This window comes from Hylobates moloch, unplaced genomic scaffold, assembly GCF_009828535.3.
Source record: "Hylobates moloch isolate HMO894 unplaced genomic scaffold, HMol_V3 SCAFFOLD_1, whole genome shotgun sequence".
In the NCBI taxonomy this organism is placed as follows: Eukaryota; Metazoa; Chordata; class Mammalia; order Primates; family Hylobatidae; genus Hylobates; species Hylobates moloch.
Window position 1 is genome coordinate 175,429,762 of NW_026652276.1, and position 20,155 is coordinate 175,449,916.

The 20,155-nt window shown below is 33.7% G+C and overlaps 1 protein-coding gene across 1 annotated transcript in view; it reads left to right on the top strand.

Annotated features, from left to right (window-relative positions):
- The first annotated feature begins 7,958 nt into the window (after positions 1-7,958).
- The window catches only part of SEMA3D (semaphorin 3D), a 123,706-nt gene continuing 111,509 nt past the window's right edge, over positions 7,959-20,155 (top strand). Inside the window, exon 1 of the mRNA XM_032761199.2 lies at positions 7,959-8,109. Within this exon, the coding sequence (XP_032617090.1) occupies positions 7,959-8,109 (151 nt within the window). The remainder of the gene's footprint in view (positions 8,110-20,155) is intronic.

The following is a 20,155-nucleotide window of genomic DNA, read 5'->3' on the forward strand; positions in this document are numbered from 1 at the left end:
CAGGTTTTTTAGATTAAAAGTTTGCTATTACATATGGGCGTTGCTGGTAGATTTGATGGCATTTCTTTATCCGTTTATATAAAAGAGTTAGGATTTGTATGGAGAATCCTTATATTGTCCTACAGCATACATCTCAAAAATGTAGTTTAATTACTTCATAATTATTTACTGGTTCCAATAGTTACAACCCTAAGATTCTAAACTAAGTATGTATAACCCCATGTTATAATTTAGTCTTAGTGTAGGAACTTATTGAAATGCTATTTCCTATACATAAGTGGTTTTGTATAAGCAGGCTTTTATATTTTTACATATTGGCAACTATAACCTCTGTATGTTGTTTTGATGATAAGATGAAATCCTCATCTCACAGTCTGATATGTATTAAATAACAAAAAAATTTCAATTTTTCCTCCTTTGACATAACTAATTTTTTCAGTAAATATTTTTAATTGGAAAATTAAAATATACATATGAAGATTATGAAAAACACGACTACCACACATGTCAATAAATAAAAAGAAATTCTGTTTTACAAATTTATCTGTCTTTCCTATATAGGTGTTGTGCTCTTCTCTTCGTGCATCTCTGAATTGTTCTTACCTTAGAATAAGTGCTGCTGGAACAAACACTATGATAATATTTTAAAATATGATAAAGTAGGTGAGGCACAGTGGCTCACACCTGTAATCCCAATACTTTGGGAGGTTGAAGCAGGATGATCACTTGAGGCCGGTTCAAGAGCAGACCAGCCTGGTCAAAATAGTGAGACCCTATCTCTACAAAAAAAAAAAAAAATTAGCTGGACAAGTGGCACATGCCTATAATCCCAGCTCCTCAGGAAGTCGAGGCAGGTGGATCACTTGAGCCCAGGAAGTCCAGGCTGCCATGACCTGTGGTCTTGCCACTGCACTCTAGCTTCAGTGACAGAGTGAGACCCTATCTGTCTCTAAAAAAAAAAAAAGGAAAAAAATATATATATCATAAAAATACCTGTATTGATTTGAAAAACAAGTTTCCAAGTACACAATTATTTATGCTGATACAGAGACTATGGAGCCACTAATTTGGTTTGTAAAATAGAATATTCTGTACATTTTATTATGAATAATCAATTTTTTAAAATTCAAATCCATTTATTCTTCACATAGGCAGAATATTTATAATATTAGATATATATTATAAATTCTGGGAAAATATTAAATGAACATATAATTCAACAGCTGAATGAATAACTGAATGTGAATTTCAGAAAAGAATGAATAAAACATTTTGGGTATTTGCCAAAATACTGCTTAGTTTTGATAAAAATGACATTTCTAAAAAATAAAAGGGCTTGACTAAATTAGAAATAAATATATCTCAATAATAAAAACATAGTTGGCCCAGCGCGGTGGCTCATGCCTGTAATCCCAACACTTTGGGAGCCCGAGGCGGGTGGATCATGAGGTCAGGAGCTCGAGACCAGCCTGATCAACATGGTGAAACCGTCTCTACTAAAAAATACAAAAACTTTGGCCAGACATGGTGGTGCACACCTGTAATCCCAGCTACTCAGGAGGCTGAGGCAGGAGAATCACTTGAACTGGGGATGTGGAACTTAGAGTGAGCAGAGATTGCTCCACTGCACTCCAGTCTGGTTGACAGAGTGAGACTCCACCTCAAAAAATAAAATAAAATAAAATAAAATAAAATAAAATAAAATAAAATAAAATAAAAATAGTTAATTCTTACTTCATTATTCCAAGAAAATATAATAATTTTCCCTCCATATTTTCAATAATCCCTACTCTGCTTTATTCAAGTCTCTTCATAGAAAAAAAAGCAGAAATACCTAAGAGGCACGTATCAGAATATTTGAGGTTGATGCTTTTGAGTTTTAAAAAACAACCAATTTATGTTTTGAGTGCAGACATTAAAATTTGACAAAATGTTCTGTAATTTTCCAAAAGCATATTATAAGATTATCTTGGTCATGAAAAGTTGCATGAGTTAAAATGCTCCCAAGGGTATAAGAATTTGAAAAGGAAAATATTGAAACTTTGGGCTGTGGATTAATCTGATTTGAAGAAAGGTCAAGTCTGATGATGTTGTTAGTACTTTCTTTGACTCTTCAAATTGGTAAGTATCAATTGCTGCTTTGAACAACTAATTGATGTTAGATTTAGGATGAGGAAAATGAGTATCAATAAAATTATTTGCAGTAGTATTTTATTAAATTTTTATAAATGTGTTAACTGCAACAGTTTAGAGCTTGGAGGCATTTTATTCCTTTGGGACTTCTTTACAACTTAAACATTATTTTGTTGTTACTGTTATGGTCAGGAAAAAATGAAACCCACAATATTAAACCTAAGAGATTATACACATATATTCTAAAATCTTACAATTGTATTATTTTCTGTTGAATTCGTTAGAGGTAAGATACTACAGAATTTTACTTGGCTCTTAGTACATGGCTATAAGGCATGCAAACCCAAGTAAAATGTTAACAGTGTTGCTTTGTTGAACAGGGATTATAAAACAATATACTCCCAGTGTATTTCAGGAATGCAAACATAATGTTTAAACCACTACAAAATAAAAATGTAGGTACTGTAATTTATGTTTACTCACAAATAGCTTAGCTCAGCTCTACAACTAATTTCTGATGATAATCGTAATTTGTTTGGTGTGTGGAGAAATATCACTGGTCATCATAAAGAGGTTTGGGAGTAGATTAGCATTTAATCAAATAAAACTCTTCATGATCTCTGAGGAGTCAGATGGCCTTCCAGACTCCTTTAGAATGTATCAACTGATGGAGAATTCATGGCATCTGAAGACAGTGAAGTCCATTAATGGACAATTAGTCTTTCAACAAATACTTGCTATCTTACTACAGTAGTAGGATATTTTATATGCCTATTAGAAAATATACAGAAGGAAACTTAGAAAGGATAGGATAAATTTAAGTGAAAGTTCTAGCATTCCAAGCTCTATTCCTGTGGACCTTTTCACATACCACTTGAATCCTACTTTGATATTATTGCAGTTGATCAATGGAATATATAATAGCCCCCTGTAACATAAAGCTTCTATGTGTTTGCCTATGTTACCTCTTTGGCTTTCAAGTTTTTTTCTATAATCCCTTTTTGTTGTGCTGTCCACAGCCATGCCAAGAAGTAATGTTACCAATAATTGATCAGTCATGTGCACCCTACAGGAAAACCATCTAATCAAACAATAGCTCAAAATAGGAGCAGCAATTTGGCCAAAGTGAGTTAATACAGATATTGCTTTTAATACTGAGATAGGCATATTTCCTTGTGCTTTCTGAATTGAGTAAAAAACATTCTCAAGTGACCTTATATGTACCACTAAGGTATAAAGAACAAAGAGCTCTTTATAAAATTAAAAATTCAGGGGTTCTTTCCTTCCCATCCCCAACCTACACACACACACACACTCACACACACACACACTTGAGAAAGAATCCTAAATCTAAGTGTTCTAGATTTTCATGCAAGAAGACTTACATATTTTAATCATCGTTCCGTGCATAAAAGCTATTTTTTCATACTAATAGTACCTGATCCTGGCTTAATGACTTTTGGAACAAATGCATATGAATAAATAAAGCAAATCAATGAAGTTCACATGTAAAATTTTATATCTCTTGCTCCTCAAATAAATTTTACCATCCATCTAGTAAGTTCTGGACTCTTTGTGTTCCTTAGGGAAATGGCAGAAGACCTTCTTGAGGTTAGATTATGCATTTGGATCTCTGATTTAGTGGAACAGTGTGTAAAAGTCTCTCATAATCAGAACACTCCCTATTGGCTCCACATCTGAAGATTCCCAAGAGTGCTGTTTCTATCAGGGAACATCTGGAATAGATTATATGCAGTTAATTGACTCCAGGTCAAGCTTGTTACAGACAGTAGCATGCAGTATAACCTATGCATTTCACTAAATCCACCCACTTTTGGTTAAATCACACCTACTTCTCTCCATAATTCATCCCAGATGCACAACACACACGTGCACACAACACACACACACACACACACACACACACACACGAAGACAGCAAAATATCAATAGAGTAGGGAGGACGTTGTTGGCAAGATGCTTAACCCATAAATTATCTCAATTAAAATATTAACTATTAAATTTATAGGATTGTTGGGAAGAAAAACAAAGAATCAGGACCAGCAGATTGTAGGTCTTGACTGTTTTATAGTAGAAAAATATATAAAGGCTTTTATTTTAAGTTCCAGCAGTTTCACCATTTTTGCTTTATTTTGGTCCTCCAAGTACAAGTTCAGCACACATAGGCACTTCTCAGAATGTCTTAGTAGTAAGGAAAGCAGGGCTTTGATTTTTAACTTATTTAACAATATTAATGAGTTTGGTTACAAGGAACAGTGTTACTACTGTTCATTGAAAACCAAAACATCAATCTTCTTAACTTACGACGTTAGAGGCACAGGGCATGTCTTAGCGATTAATGACCAGTTGGAGGAGTAGATATCTCAATGACCCCAACTAGTAATTAATTCCCAGGAAATGTCCTGCACCGAGGTCATTATTGCTAATAAAATGCACATATGGAAAGTTCCCTCTTTTTTGCCTATGTATATAAACATACATTCACATTACATGCATTGTTACATGTCATAAAAAGTTATTTCACATATCCAGAAGCTCAAAAAAAAGTGTAATGAGAAATTTAATATACTCAGTCTCTGCATTCATTTTACCTTTCACTTTTTTTAGAGGTTATGGGTAGGAGGGAGAATACATGTTTGTATGCCGTGGCTGTGAGTCTGCTGCAATCAGATATCAGTGCTTTGCTAATAATGTGAATACAAGAAATAATGGAAGGAACAGGGTAATGGGATTGGAGTAGCACTGGTGAATGTGGGTGGAACAGCACACTTGATCAATACCAAAAGGCAGTACGAAGTGACCATATGCATTGTTTTGAGTCCTAATGTATTAGGTACCAGAATATGCAAGAGCCAAATTTAAGAGTTAGCCCAAGATTCTCTTTGGTGTCCTTCTGTTCTATGCCACTGAATTATGCCACATTCTCTTCCCTCTCATAGCCGTATAATCAAGTCTATCATGCAACCTGCCCTGCTGTTCAGGAGTCCTTAAAAAGGTTTCACTGTTTTCTGGAACTGTCTCTGTTTGCTTTTCCAGTCTCTTTTCTCTGTCCTCCATGAAAGTATACTTGTCTTGTTTAAGCCTATATGATACTCCTTTGAGTTATCTTGCATAGCATATCATAAATATCTCCATTTTAAATTTATTTTATGGTACTTTATTGCATCTGATCAACCATTCCCTTCAGAAAAATAATCTTATTCATTTCCTCACCTTATAAATGGTCAGTGATTAGATATGATGCCAATGGCTGATAAGAATATATATAAGTGAATATATGTTAGATATATTCGAATACTATCACAAGTTATATAAATATATCTTTATTAACATATAAATATATACATATTTCAAACTTTTATTGGAATTTGTATAAAAGCAGCAAGTTTTTAAGGAGAATCTGTAAGTCAAAGAATACTGGTATTATAACGAACAAGTTAAAACTAACTTTTAAAACTAACAAGTTGCAAGAATGCATTGAGATTGAATGATTCAAAACTCATATATTCAAACCTAATCTGATAAATTTTTTTCTGTAGATCAGTTAAAGTGACTGTTTTGTGGCAATAGCATTAATGTGTTCCTACTGGCTGTTAAATAATATAATTTTTAGGACTTTATGTTATTTTTTTAAAAGGCTTTATAAGTGTTATATATTAAAATTAGCATAATTGAATTTTTTAAAACTAAAATTTTCATAAAGGGCTGCTGATGGTGTAGGTCTTTTTGGTCAGAAAGACATTCCTGTTGTCTCTCAAATTTTATTTAATTTAGGTGAAACGTTCAGGAAATGTCAATTAAATGTGAATAAAATATGCAATATTTGTCATATTTAATACAATATGATTGAAAGAGAATCTAAATCAACTTAATTATTTGCATATGTAGTAACCTTCTAAAAGAAGAATTAAATGTTGACAGATTATATATGAAGAATAATTTAGTATTCCTTATAGGTATCTTTGAATGTAATGAAATGTGATGGTTGATGAAACAACTTATTAAGCATTCACATTTAACATTTCATGAAGAAATTCAGCATAAAATTTGAAGTCTATCCTTAAATATTTATCATGTATAAACATAATACACATCAAAATTTGATTTTATTTTACTTCCCAAGACTTCACTTAACTACTGAGATTTAAGCTAACTGAAAACTTGATATTCAAAGTCTAGGAGACATTTTAATACACTGAAGAGCTAATCTCACCTAAGAAAAATTCAACCCTTATTAGGCCTTCTCTTTAAACAATATAGGCATAAAATATTTATTCTGAATGTTAGCTAATTAGAAAATTACTTAAAATCTAATGCTTTTTTTATTATGATCAAAGCTATCACCAAGAAATCTGTCATCAAAGAAATTATTGGTTCTGTGGCCTATTTCCTAGTAAGACAGCAGTAAGTTAATTAACATGGAAGAGAAGTTGAAGACTCTAGCAGGAGCTGAAGATCACTAGATTCTACCATAATGCAAAGCATCCAAAGACAGGTGTGAAGAAAGCAGACTCTAGCTAAAGTCCTGATCATGTGTTGATTTGATCCATCTCTTACCTACCGTGTACCCCTGGAAGAACTATTTAGCTCTGTACCTCAATTTTGTTTCATCGGTGAAGTGAGATAAATAATTACCCACCCTTAATGGCTGTTTTTAAATTAAATCATTTAATCTATGTAAAGCACTTTTAAAAAAGTATTGGGTACATATAAATGCTCAATAAATATGATTTGTAATTTTTATTACCAGGCTTAGTTTGGAATACGTGTTTTGATTTACTCTACATCTTACGGAAAACAACCGAGTTAGCCTATTTTATGGCAACCCAGTTAATTACCACCTCCTACCTCTTATAAACTCTTATTTTTTTGGAATTTGTTTTTCTATTCATTACTTCCCTGTGTGGAATAATATAGGTTTCAGGTAAGATTGCATTGTTCCACGCCTAACACCTATACTGGGTCCCTGACCTAATTAAATTTAGTTTCTCACATTTAAGTGGAATTTTTAAATGTCTCTAAATTCAGAAACAAGAGAACTTGTCTCAAAATCACAGCTTTTGTGTGTTTTAGTTGGTGGATCTTTTCATTTGGGGATGATATAGGGCACGTATAAGTTTCTACCAGTGAAAGTGGTCTCATCTGATCAAAAAATTCAAGTTTCGAAAAAAGTTGGTTCTTCAGATATTTGCTTAAACAAAACACAAAAACAACTTTAGTCAAGGAAAAAATGTTAAATAACAAAATAGTTTAAATTTTTGTGGTGCATTTATTTCTACATCTGCGCAAAGTCAGTCCTTAATTTTATTCCCCAGTTCTGATTCATTTCTATAAGAGTAAAACAAGAGCGATGGGGAAATTATTTTTAAAAATCTATATACATTCAGAACATTATAATTTAGTAAGTTGAGGGTTGAGGAAAACCTACCAATTGCTATCTTAATAGTTTTTTTTTTTTTTTTTGATACTTTAAGTTCTGGGATACATGTGCAAAACATGCAGGTTTCTTACATAGGTGTACATGTGCCATGGTGGTTTGCTGCACCCATCAACCTGTCATCTCCATTAGGTATTTCTCCTAATGCTCTCCCTCCCCCAGCCCCCCAGCCCCCAACAGGCCCTGGTGTGTGATGTTCCACTCCCTGTGTCCACGTGTTCTCATTGTTCAACTCCCACTTATGAGTGAGATGATATGGTGTTTGGTTTTCTGTTCCTGTGTCAGTTTGCTGATACCTTAATAGTTTTGTTTTTTACTCTTTTTTAGATTAAAGTAACACCGTTTGAAAGAGAACATTGTTTTCATCATGAATGCTAATAAAGATGAGAGACTTAAGGCCAGAAGCCAAGATTTTCACCTTTTTCCTGCTTTGATGATGCTAAGCATGAGCATGTTGTTTCTTCCAGTTATTGGCACTTCGAAGCAAAATATTCCAAGACTCAAGCTAACCTACAAAGGTAAATGTATACATATTTTCTAAATTGTTTATTAAGGTTTTTAAATGTCTTTTTTGATTGCTATATTTTTTCTTTTTAGAAAAGCATATTGACTTCTGTGAAATGTTTATTATGTTGGCATCAGTTCATAAAAATAGAATTATAGAACATGAAGCCCAATTACTCATTTTTGTGAGGAAAAAGATGCTAAAGCTATTCAAGTACCCTTTTCAGCCCAGTATTTATAGTAATCAATTTGATCTGCAAGCGATAAATGGTTTGGTGTTAAAACAAATAAATTCCTAAAAATAGAAAAATGTTAACAAATTTCACGTAACTCTTACTAGTTTATTCCTAGTTAGAGGGGATTTTTTTTAAAACACAGTAAGGTATCTTCAAAAAGAATTTAAGACAGCAGGATAGCTTCAAGTTCTCAACTATATACGTATTTGGTAATAGAAAAAGACAATGTGAAAGGTTTAAAATATAAAAAAGATGAAACAATTTTCTAAGAAATGAAATCTGCTAAGCTAGTTGTTTTTAAATGTTTGATATAAAAGCAAAGTTTATATGAATTATGGTTGGTCATCTTTGTGTGTGTCTGTGTCCAGTTTCATACCCAAATAGTTTTTACTTTAGTTTTCCTTTTTGATGTACTCTGGGCTTCATTAATACCTCAAGAAATAAAAGGGATGTAGGGAGAATAAAACTTCTTTATTCTCAATGTGATAGGCAAAAATTATGCTGTCAATTTGAATATCCTCTGATCTCTTTAAGATGACATTTTATAGACAAACGAAATACCAATAATAGAAGCAAATGGGATGTCAAATCTAAGAGTAAGTTGAATTAGCACACTTTATCCATTACAAATCTTATATGTTGGTATTTGTACAGAACACATGTCATGTATTAAAGAGTTAAACAATTTATATATTTTTGAGTTCTTATGTATTTATATGTATCAAACTCATTTAAATTGGAAGTATATCTTTTGGTAACCTAGGATGTTTTTATCTGGAAAAATTGATCACATTACTAAATATAATTTATTGATGTTTTATTTAATCAATAATTAAAATCTTTTTTTTTTTGAGACGAAGTCTCATTCTGTTGTCCAGGCTGGTGGGCAGGGCATGGTCTTGGCTCACTGCAACCTCCGCCTCCTGGGTTCAAGTGACTCTCCCACCTCAGCCTCCCAAGTAGCTGGGATTACAGGTGCCCACTACCATGCTTGGTTAATTTTTGTATTTTTAATAGAGATGGGGTTTCACCATGTTGGCCAGGCTGGTCTCGAACCCCTGACCTCAAGTGATCTGCCCATCTTGGCCTCCTAAAGTGCTAGGATTATAGGCGTGAGCCATCTTGCCCGGCCATAATCGATAACTAAAACCTGTATTTGAATGTCTTCCATTTCTTAATCATAGATATATTCAATTTTCTGTCATTCACCTAAATTTATCTTAGTTTCAAGTGAATATTAACAGTTATGGTAAGGTTTAGGTTATAAATAAAAAACAAAGTCAAGGCTTTTAACCATGCCAGTATAAATAGTACTGGGTTATACCTTCTTCCATAAACAACTATTCAACTATATAAACTACATGAAGCAACTATTTTTAGATATTGAGCAATAGGCAGCAAAGATGAAAGAAAGAAACCACCAGTGGTACATGCCTATAATCCCAGCTATTCAAGAGGCTGAAGCGAGAGGATTGCTTGAGCCCTGGAGTTTGACTGTAGTGAGCTAGGATTGCATCATTGTATGCAAGACCCTGTCTCTAAAAAATAAAATAAAATAAAAAATAAATAAATAAAAATTCACTCAATGGTGCGACTGGGAAAGGGTTTGGGGCAAACGGGGAATTTGTGAGCTGAGCTGAGATATTGAGCTGAAATATTGGAGGTCAAGGAGTGCTGAATGATATAACAGTTCTGCCCATCCAGAATTTTAAAAGTTTACCAAAACCTGGGGCACTCAGTTGACATGCTGCAAGGGTCATTTTTTTTTTTTTTTTTTTTAAGTTCAAGGTTGCATGCCCAGGTTTGTTAGGCAGGCAAGTTGTGTCATGGAGGTTTGTTATGCAGATTATTTCATCAAACAGGTATCAAAACTTGTACCCATTAGTTATTTTTCCTGATCCTCTCCCTCCTCCCTACCTCCATGCTCTGATAGTCCCCAGGGTGCATTATTCCCCTCTAGGTGTCCACATGTTGTCATTGGTTAGTTCCCACTTATAAGTAAGAATATGCGGTATTTTTTTCCCTCCATTAGTTGGTTAAGGATAATGGCCTCCAGTTCTATCCATGTTCCTGCAAAGAACATGATCTCGTTCTTTTTTATGGCTGCATAGTACTCCAGGGTATGTATGTACCACATTTTCTTTATCCAGTCTATCATTGATGGGCATTTAGGTTGATTCCATGTCTTTGCTAATGTGAATAGTGCTGCAATGAACATACAAATGCATGTGTCTTTATAATAGAAAGATTTATATTTTGGGGGTATATACCCAGTAATGGGATTGCAGGTTCTAATGGTATTTCTGTCTTTAGATCTTCGAGAAATTGCCACACTGTCTTCCACAATGGTTAAACTAATTTACATTCCCACAGTGTATAAGCATTCCGTTTTCTCCACAACCTTGCCAGCATCTGTTATTTTTGACTTTTTATATAATAGCCATTCTGACTGAATAGTGTGAGATGGTATCTTGTTGTGGTTTTGATTTGTATTTCTATAATGATCAATGATATTAGGTTTTTTTTCACATGATTGTTGCCCGCATGTATGTGTTCTCTTGAAAAGTGTCTGTTCATGTCCTTTGCCCACTTTTTAGTGGTGTTGTTTATTTAAAACTATAAAAACCCTGAAAGACAACCTAAGCAATACCATTCACCACATGGGCAAAGAGTTCATGATGAAGCTGCCAAAAGCAATTGCAACAAAAGCAAAAATTGACAAATTGGATCTCATTAAACTAAGGAGCATCTGAACAGCAAAAGAAACTGTCAACAGTTGACAGTGAGTAAACAGGCTTGAGTCAACAGACAACCTCCAGAATCAGAGAAAGTTGTTGCAAACTATGCACCTGACAAAGATCTAATATAAAGCATCTGTGAGGAACTTAAACAAATTTACAAGGGTCACATTATAAGAGCTTAGCTGTTCTATTCCTACTGTAAGGGATGCTTTAGTCCTGCCTTAAAAAACATGAAACTAAGTCTCAAAAGGATTGAAATGATCTTCCAGTAAACTCAGTATCTGCCAGAAAAAAATCTCAACAATTTTTAAAATAAGAAAACCCAAATCAACCATATGCTTAACAATTTAATATCCATAATGTCCAGATACAATAAAAAATTACTAGACATACAAAAAAACAGGAAAATTTAATAACAAGGAAAACATGCAGTTAATGGAAGGCAAATTGAAGTGACGCAGATGTTCACATTAGCAGACAAAGATTTTAAAATAGCTATTATAAATATGTTCAAGAATTTAAAAGAAAACGATATCAAAAGGAATAAGCAGGTATGGAATCTCAATAGATAAGTGAAATGTATTAACAAAACTAAATGAAAACTCCAGTAATGAAAATTATATCTGAAATTAAAAACTTATTGCACGAATTAAAGATTGGAAATAGCAGAACAACATTCAGTAAACCTGAAGATAGAGAAATAGGGATCATCCAATGAAAAGATCACTTGAGTTTTTACATGTCAATTTATAAGATATTCCATTAAACCAGAGCCTTATCTAGAAAGTTCTTTTGTATTCCTTATGCTCTTTGTGTGACTATCATGGGATTATATCTTTAAATTCTTACAAGCTCTATTGTTTTAAAAATATATATATATATATATTTATATCTATATCTATCTACAAAAGATATATTTTTATATCTATATATATTTACATCTAGCTCTATGTATTATATATATATGTATCTATATATAGTATCTATACATATATAGTAGATACATACATACATACATACATGCATACATAAATACATAGATACATAGATAGATACTCTTGCTCTGTCTCCCATGCTGGAGTACAGTGGCAAGATCTTGGATCACTGCAGCCTCGGCCTCCTAAGCTCAAGCAATCCTCCCACCTCAGCCTCCTGAGTAGCTGGGACTACAAGCATGAGCCATCAGGCACTGCTAATTTTTGTATTTTTTGTAGAGAGGGAGTTTCACCATGTTGCCCAGGCTTGTCTCCTGGGCTCAAGCAATCTGCCTGCCTCAGCCTCCCAAAATGCTGGGATTATAGGAGTGAGCCACCTTACCTGGCCAAAAGATAATCTTTAAAGCCACAGGTTTTAGGTTTTGTTATGGCAGTGCCCATTTCTAAAACCAAAATGTAATTTGGATAACCATTGCTGTATAACAAGCCATCATAAAACTCATTCCCTTAATAAAACTATTACTATATCCCTCAGTTTCTCTGGGTCAAGAATTTGGAAAGGCTTAGCTGGGTGGTTCTGGTTTGTACTCTTTAATGGAGTTGTAATCAGACGACGGCTGCAGTTGTCACAGCAAGGATCTGGCTGGCATCTCTTCCTTCATGTATCCTCAGGTTTCTCCAAGGGAGTCTTTTCACTTGGGTAGTTTGGGCTTGCTCAGGGCCTCAAGTGCATATATTTAAACAAACAAAGAGGAAGTTTCATTGCCTTTTTATACCTAGCTTCAGAAGTTACATGGTATTGGTTCCAGAGTATTCTATTTGTTGCAACATGAGAAAGCCTTACTCAATTTTAAAAGGAGAGCACAAAGACTATTTCTCAATGATAGTAGTGTTGAAGTCACATATGTAAGGAACTGTGGCATGGGAGGTATTGTGTATATCACTGTAAAACACGAACAGCCACAACTAACTTTCATACAATCTTTCACTTTTTATAAAAGACACCTATGCAAATCAGCATGGAAAGCAAATGGCGCAGGAACAACTTGATATCAACATGGACAAAAATGAACCTCAATCTTTACTCTATACCATACACAGAAAATGATTCAAGATGAATCATAGACCAAAAAGTCAAAGCTCAAATACTAAAGCTTCTAGAATATAACATGGAATAATATCTTTGGAACCTCAGAGTAAGGAAAAATGTCTTAGGACACAAAAACAATAACCATAAATACTTTTTAAACTGGGTATCAGCAAAAGTAAAACAAAATTCTGTTTACCAAAGACATCACTAAGAGGAATAGGCAAGCTACAAAATATTCACAAAACATATCTGAGCAAAGATTTGAATCCAGAATACATACATGCATACATACATATATACACCTATATAAAACAATTTATATAGGTGTATATATATGTATTTATATGTGTATATGCATATGTAAATATACACATATATAAATTGTATATGTATATATTTATATAAATGTATATATAAATATATACATATATAAATTGTATATGTATACAATTTATATAGGTATATACATATATGTATATATGCATATATGCATATATAAATTGTTTTATATATCTCTGTCTCTGAAACAAATTGATAATAAAAAACAAGTTTATATAGGGTAAAGTACTTATTCAGACACTTCAAAAACATACACATGGCCAATAAACACTTAAAAATGCTGGACCTCATGAGTCATTGGGTAAATACAAATTAATATCACAATGAAATACTCCTATATATCTGTTGGAATAGCTAAAAACATGAAACACTGACTATATCAAATATTTGTGAATCTGTGGAACAATTTGAACTTGCAAACATTGCTAATGCAAGAGTTAAGTTGGAAATTTTTTTTGGTAGTTTCATATACAATTAAACATGCACTTACCATTCATTTGAATTTCTTGAACAGACAAAACTAATCAATGGTTTAAAAATATGATAACAGTTGCCTTTGTTGTTGGGGGGCAGAGAGGATTGACTGAGAGGGGCAGGAGAGGAAATTTTCTGGGAGTATAGAAGTATTTTCTATCCTGATAGGGATGTGGAATGCCTAAGTGTACAGATTTGTCACAACTCATTAAATTGCACATGTAAGGTCTGTCCATTTGACTATATATATTGCCTTAAAAAGAAAAAAAATAGAAAACAAATATTAAAATCCAATGAATTAAAAAAATATATGGAAAGTTTGAACTAAAGGAATTGAAGACATAAAAAGGGAAACTCCAGTTTCTTTAATACAATTAATATCAGAGAAACACTGCATTGACAAATGTGGGTAATGCAAACATCACACTTGCAAATAAATTTTAATAACTGATAATATTCACTGAAGATTCATAATGAGCAAAACATTGGCATAAGGACTGTGTGTGAATTATCTCATTACCTCGCTGTGAGATGGGTATTATCACCCCTTTCCTATGTATGAGGATACCGAGGTACTGAGAGATTGAGCAATTTGCCAGGATCACAAATTTAATTCATGGCTCAACTCCTGAGTCAACCCCAGGCTACTTAGAGCCTAGGATGCTAGCCCTGTCTCTCTCACTGTAGACATAAGTATCTCTTTCCTGAGGCACTTACCCGTAATAGTGAATAAATTTACAGAAGCATCATACTGATATTTGACCAAAACTGATTATGTGATTTCAATTGTAAACATTAAATGAAGTTGAAGAAGATTACATATACTCTTTAAGATCACTGGGTAGCCAAAAAGATTATTTAATTTTTGTAGGATGTTATGCCCTTTGCTAAACTTATTTTTTAAAAGTCGATTGTGATAAATTGTCTTTGTAATCAAAATTTCATAGAAAAGTGATTCTTAATATTAAATCAAATGTATCAATTATCATCTGAAAATAACAGCTTGTATTAATGTATGTTTTTGGCCTTAGAGCCAACTCTATAAGGATTAAAAATCTTGTTTTATTTCTCTTTCTTTAAATTTTCATTCATCTCTGCCCTTATTCTTATATATAAGGAGAATTGATATGTTTTTTCTTGGATTAAATGCAAAAAGCTCTATGCTTTTGATGCTTCTTCTATTCAGTATTCATTTCAAATTTATAATTTTTTCAGATGTTTTAGGTTGTCCACATGTCAAAGGCTGGTAATCAGAAGCAGAGACTGAATGCAGGATAGAAATCCTAGATATCTTCCAACACACCCTCAGCACACAGCCATACTTCCCTACCAGCTCCCCAGGGCTACTATTAGTCATTTCTAGGTCGTATGCTAATAATAGAGTAGTCACCTTTGTTAAGAGAATTATTGATAATCCTTTGCTGCTCACAGCACACCATTTTAAGGAATGCTGAACCATTTTAAAGAATGCAGTCTTCATTTTGGAAATCACAATTGTTCAACACTATAAAGCATATATTTCCCATTCACTTCCAAAAATTTCAAGTTTTCCTATCTACCTCTTCTTTATAAAATCAAGCACTTTAGAAGTAAAGTAGCTCAAATCCTGACATACAGCCTTTTAAAAGTTGTATTTTCCTGAATTTTAAAAAGCTATGACACAAAAATTACCACTAATTTTGTGTTATGGTGGGGCAAATTGCTTATATACCATGTTCCTGCTTCTGAGGTAAGAATCACAACATTCCCTTGACATTTTCATTTTATCTCTCATGACAACTTATAGACTTGAGATCAGCTGGCACTATCCTTTGCTTAGATAGTATTGAGAGTCTGAAAGGTTATTCTTGGGCACTAACACACTGGTAGAATGTGAGGTTAAAAATAATCAGCCAAAATAAAAAAAAATAATTTTGGTTTTAAAAATAATTAACTTTTATGGGCATAAAATTAGCTTTGTTTTCTTTGCTTTCCATAATTCATACCTACTCAGTGTAAACCAAATATGCAGGCAGTATCTCTGGTAGTAGTTAGCTACTTGGAATAGCTGCAAGATAATATGAAGGGATTTCTTTCCTTTTTGATCTTTCTTTCTTTTTTTTTTCTTTTTTCTTTTTTTCTTTCTTTTTTGAGTCAGAATATCACTCTGTCACCAGGCTGGAGTGCAGTGCCACAATCTCGGCTCACTGCAACTTCCACCTCCTGAGTTCAAGTGATTCTCCTGCCTCAGCCTCCCGAATAACTGGGACTACTGGTGCACACCACCAAGCCTGGCTAATTTTTGTATTTTTAGTAGAGATGGCGTTTTACCACGTTGGCCAGGATGGTCTGCATCTCTTGATCTCGTGATCTGCCCACCTCGGCCTCCCAAAGTACTGGGATTACAGGTGTGAACCACCGTGCCTGGCCTATTGAGGAATTTCTTAAAGTATTTCTTAAGCAACAATAGAGTTGTAATAACCATTTTATCCAAATAATACTCTTTAATGAAGACTTAACTTAGAACCTCTAAATCCATAGGAGCTTGGTTGTTTGGTTCTATTGTTGTGCAAAGAAATTTCCCTTCAGATCATGTTGCGAATTCTTGCATATTTATGACTACCAAATGTTTTTCTTGAATAGTAAGTAAGGAATCACGGAGGTCAGAATGTTCTATATTTCCAGGTTTCGTATTATATGATTATTACTATAAATATTGTCCTACAAATTGGGCTTCTCATAGTGACTTCTACAGTTTACGCTGCAATTGTAAAAATAATTTTTGAGAGGTGATCTTCTTAAATTGCACAATAATGTAAGTATTTTCTATCTCGCCATCATCACTAAGGACTTTGAATGTGTTGGGGATATTTATACTCAGGAATCACTGGTGTCTGTAATGTTACTTGTTTGGAAAACTCCAGAAGATGAGATAGATGTAAGTCATCAGCAAGAAAAGTAACTCATTTAATATTTACCATATATTCACCCATTCTACAAATATGTAATAAGGAATCATTATTTACCAGGCATTGTTTTAGATAAAAGTCAAGGTCTCATTTGAACTTATTTTTCAGTTAGGGAGATAAACAGTGAAGAAGCAAACAAACAGGTGAATATCATTAAAGATAGTGCTAAGTGCTATCAAAACTATAAAGCCATAGAATGACTGGGCCCAGGTACCCTATTCAGACTTTATCATGGATAAGTCTCACAACATTGTTTTTATACCTATTGTTTTCATACCTATTTTATAGATAAGATACTTGAGGCTTAGACCCTGAATCTCTTGCCCAAAAACAAAAAGCTATTAAATAGCACAACCAAGCTGTGTGCTTACATTTGTCTAGTTCAAGGCCCATGTTATTGTCAACTTGCCATGCCCTTGAGGAAAACATTACATTTTCAAGAGGATAAATATTAACATATAAAAAATAACGAGGGCCGGGCGCGGTGGCTCACGCTTGTAATCCCAGCACTTTGGGAGGCCGAGGCGGGCGGATCACGAGGTCAGGAGATCGAGACCACGGTGAAACCCCGTCTCTACTAAAAATACAAAAAATTAGCTGGGCGTGGTGGCGGGCGCCTGTAGTCCCAGCTACTCGGAGAGGCTGAGGCAGGAGAATGGCGTGAACCCAGGAGGCGGAGCTTGCAGTGAGCCGAGATTGCGCCACTGCACTCCAGCCTGGGCAACAGAGCAAGACTCCGTCTCAAAAAAAAAAAAAAAAAAACAAAAAAAAAAAAAAAAAAAAAAAAAAAAAAAAAAAAAAAAAATAACGAGGTTTTACCATTATTTCTTTAGCAGCAAGCTATTTTCAGTAACTTCTAATAGCAGTAATTATGTTTTGCACCTCCAACATTTCTTAAATGTATATTCATTGACAATAAAAACTTCAAAATTCCTTTCTGAATTTTTATTTGTCTATCTTATAACTAGGGATTAATGTATCTGATAGAATGGTTCTTTGTTTAATCAGAATTTTCTAAAAAATGAATAAGGAAGGCTATATCTTTTTCTGTAATTTACGAATTATTTAGCTGTGAAGTTAAGCATGTGTCTCAAGTAGAGATGTCAGTTATTAACTCATCTAACTTGTTTGATTTGTATTGATTTGTTTTGATACATCTAATAATATGTATTTTATCTGGATTCGGTATGATATAGCAGTGAATTATTTAGCAAGATAGAAAGTGACCAGCACTATGGAGAAAAATGAATCAAGACAGGGAGCTCAGTAGTGGTGGGTATGTAGTAATCAAATATTGTGGTCAGGAAAGCGCTTACTGAGAGAATATTTTCACAAATGCTTAAGCTAGTCATGCAGATATCAGGAATATTTTTGCAGAAACAACATCAAGTGCAAAGTCCCTGGAGTGAAAGTGTGTCTGGCATGTGTAAGGATCCTAAAGAAGATGGTATGGCTAAACAAATAGTGGGATGAGAGAAAGAAGAAAATTGACTAAATAGATAATTAACAGGAGAGAGGAAGGATTAGATCTTCTACTGCTGGCATTTAGTCTGAGTATTATGGGAATCTGCTGAAGAATTTTGAGCACAGTCTGACGTGATCTGACTCTCAGAATAATAGAATCATTCTGATTTCTATGTTGAGAATACACAGAAAGGAAGAGACCGAGAAATAGGGAGCCAAGTTTGAGGCTATTGTAATAATTTATGTGAGAATTAATGGTCTGTGGCACAAAGTGATAGGAGTGGATACACAAAGATAGAGCCAACAGGATTTGCTGATGAGCTGAATACAAAGTGAGAGAGAAGTCAAAGATGACTCCATGGCTTTTGTGGTTCTGTTTTGTTTTGTTTTGTTGTGGTCTACAGGTGGAGCTACCATTAATTAAAGTGGGAAATACTGTGGAAGAAGTCGTTTTGTGGGAAGATGAAGTGGACATATTTTGTTTGAGAAGGGTATTAGACACCTAAGTGAGATGCCAAGAAGGCATTTGAGTACATATATAACCCTGAAGTTCACGGAGATGTCAATTGGAGATATGAATTTGGCCATTAACATATAGAAATTTTTAAATCTACAAGACTGTGAAATAATTAAGGAATGAAGCAGAATTCAAAAGATTGGCTTCTTCAAGTCAGGAGATCAGAGAAAGGAAGAATTAACTACAAAGTGAACTGAAAAGGAATGTCCAGGTATATAGGAGAAAAATTAGGAGTTATAGTATAGAAGTTGTTAAATGAAAAAAGTAAAAGGAAAGAGATAATCAGTGGTGTCAAAGTCAGATAATATGTCTAGAGAGATGACAACTAAAAAGTAACATTAAATTTAACAGAGCTCACTGCTGACTTTGATAAAAGCAGTGTCTGAGTGTGCCAGCCAAAGCCCGATTAGGATGGATTCTTGAGAGCATGGGACTGGAGACATTGACTATAGATAATTCTCTTAAGGAAATTTTTGACAATTGTGACATAGGCATTAGCTGGAGAAGGAAAGAGATCAAGAGACTTGTTTTAATGCAAGAAATAACAGCATATTTGTATTTTAATTGGAATAATATACAAGAAGAACAATTGGTGATACAGGAGACATGCTGGATAATCTACACCTTATTGAAGACAGTATTTATGAAATTATTTTTCCTGAATAGAGGGTACATTTAGAACATGTATTAATAAAAGTGGCTTATTTTGCATAATAAATGCATCTGGTTCATTATCAGTTGCAACTGTTATCTAGAAGGAAAGCTAGGTTAAACATAAAAAAGTTTTCAAGGAGGAATGTTTAAGTATGATATGATACAGGCTGTAGGCACTATATATGTTTAGGAGATTAATATGTAAAGATTTGGAAACAGAAATCCAGAAAGATTAAATAATAATGCTAGAGTCACATAATTAGATAATTTAAAAAACTGATGTTTGGATCTAAGCCCACTGTTTTTTAGTAAAATAGTGTTTGTATTATTAATACAACTTAGCTGTATGCAACCCCTTTATATGATAATAATTGAAATCCATTTAACATTGTATATGGAACATTGTTCTAAACATTTTTGGTCTGAGCTCTACAGAGTGGTGGAAGTGACACAATAATATAAGGTAATATATGATGCACTATTGCCATGCAAACATACAAGAAACCTTCCTGGAATTAAGAAGATAGATAAAAATCACTAAGGGCTACAGTGATCATCTATGTACTCCTAGCAGGGTAAAAGAGAGCTTGGCCTTGAGGCACTTGGGTTGTGTCTTTGTTTTTGCATAAATGTGGAAATAGTTTTAGAGAGGGCATAGTTTG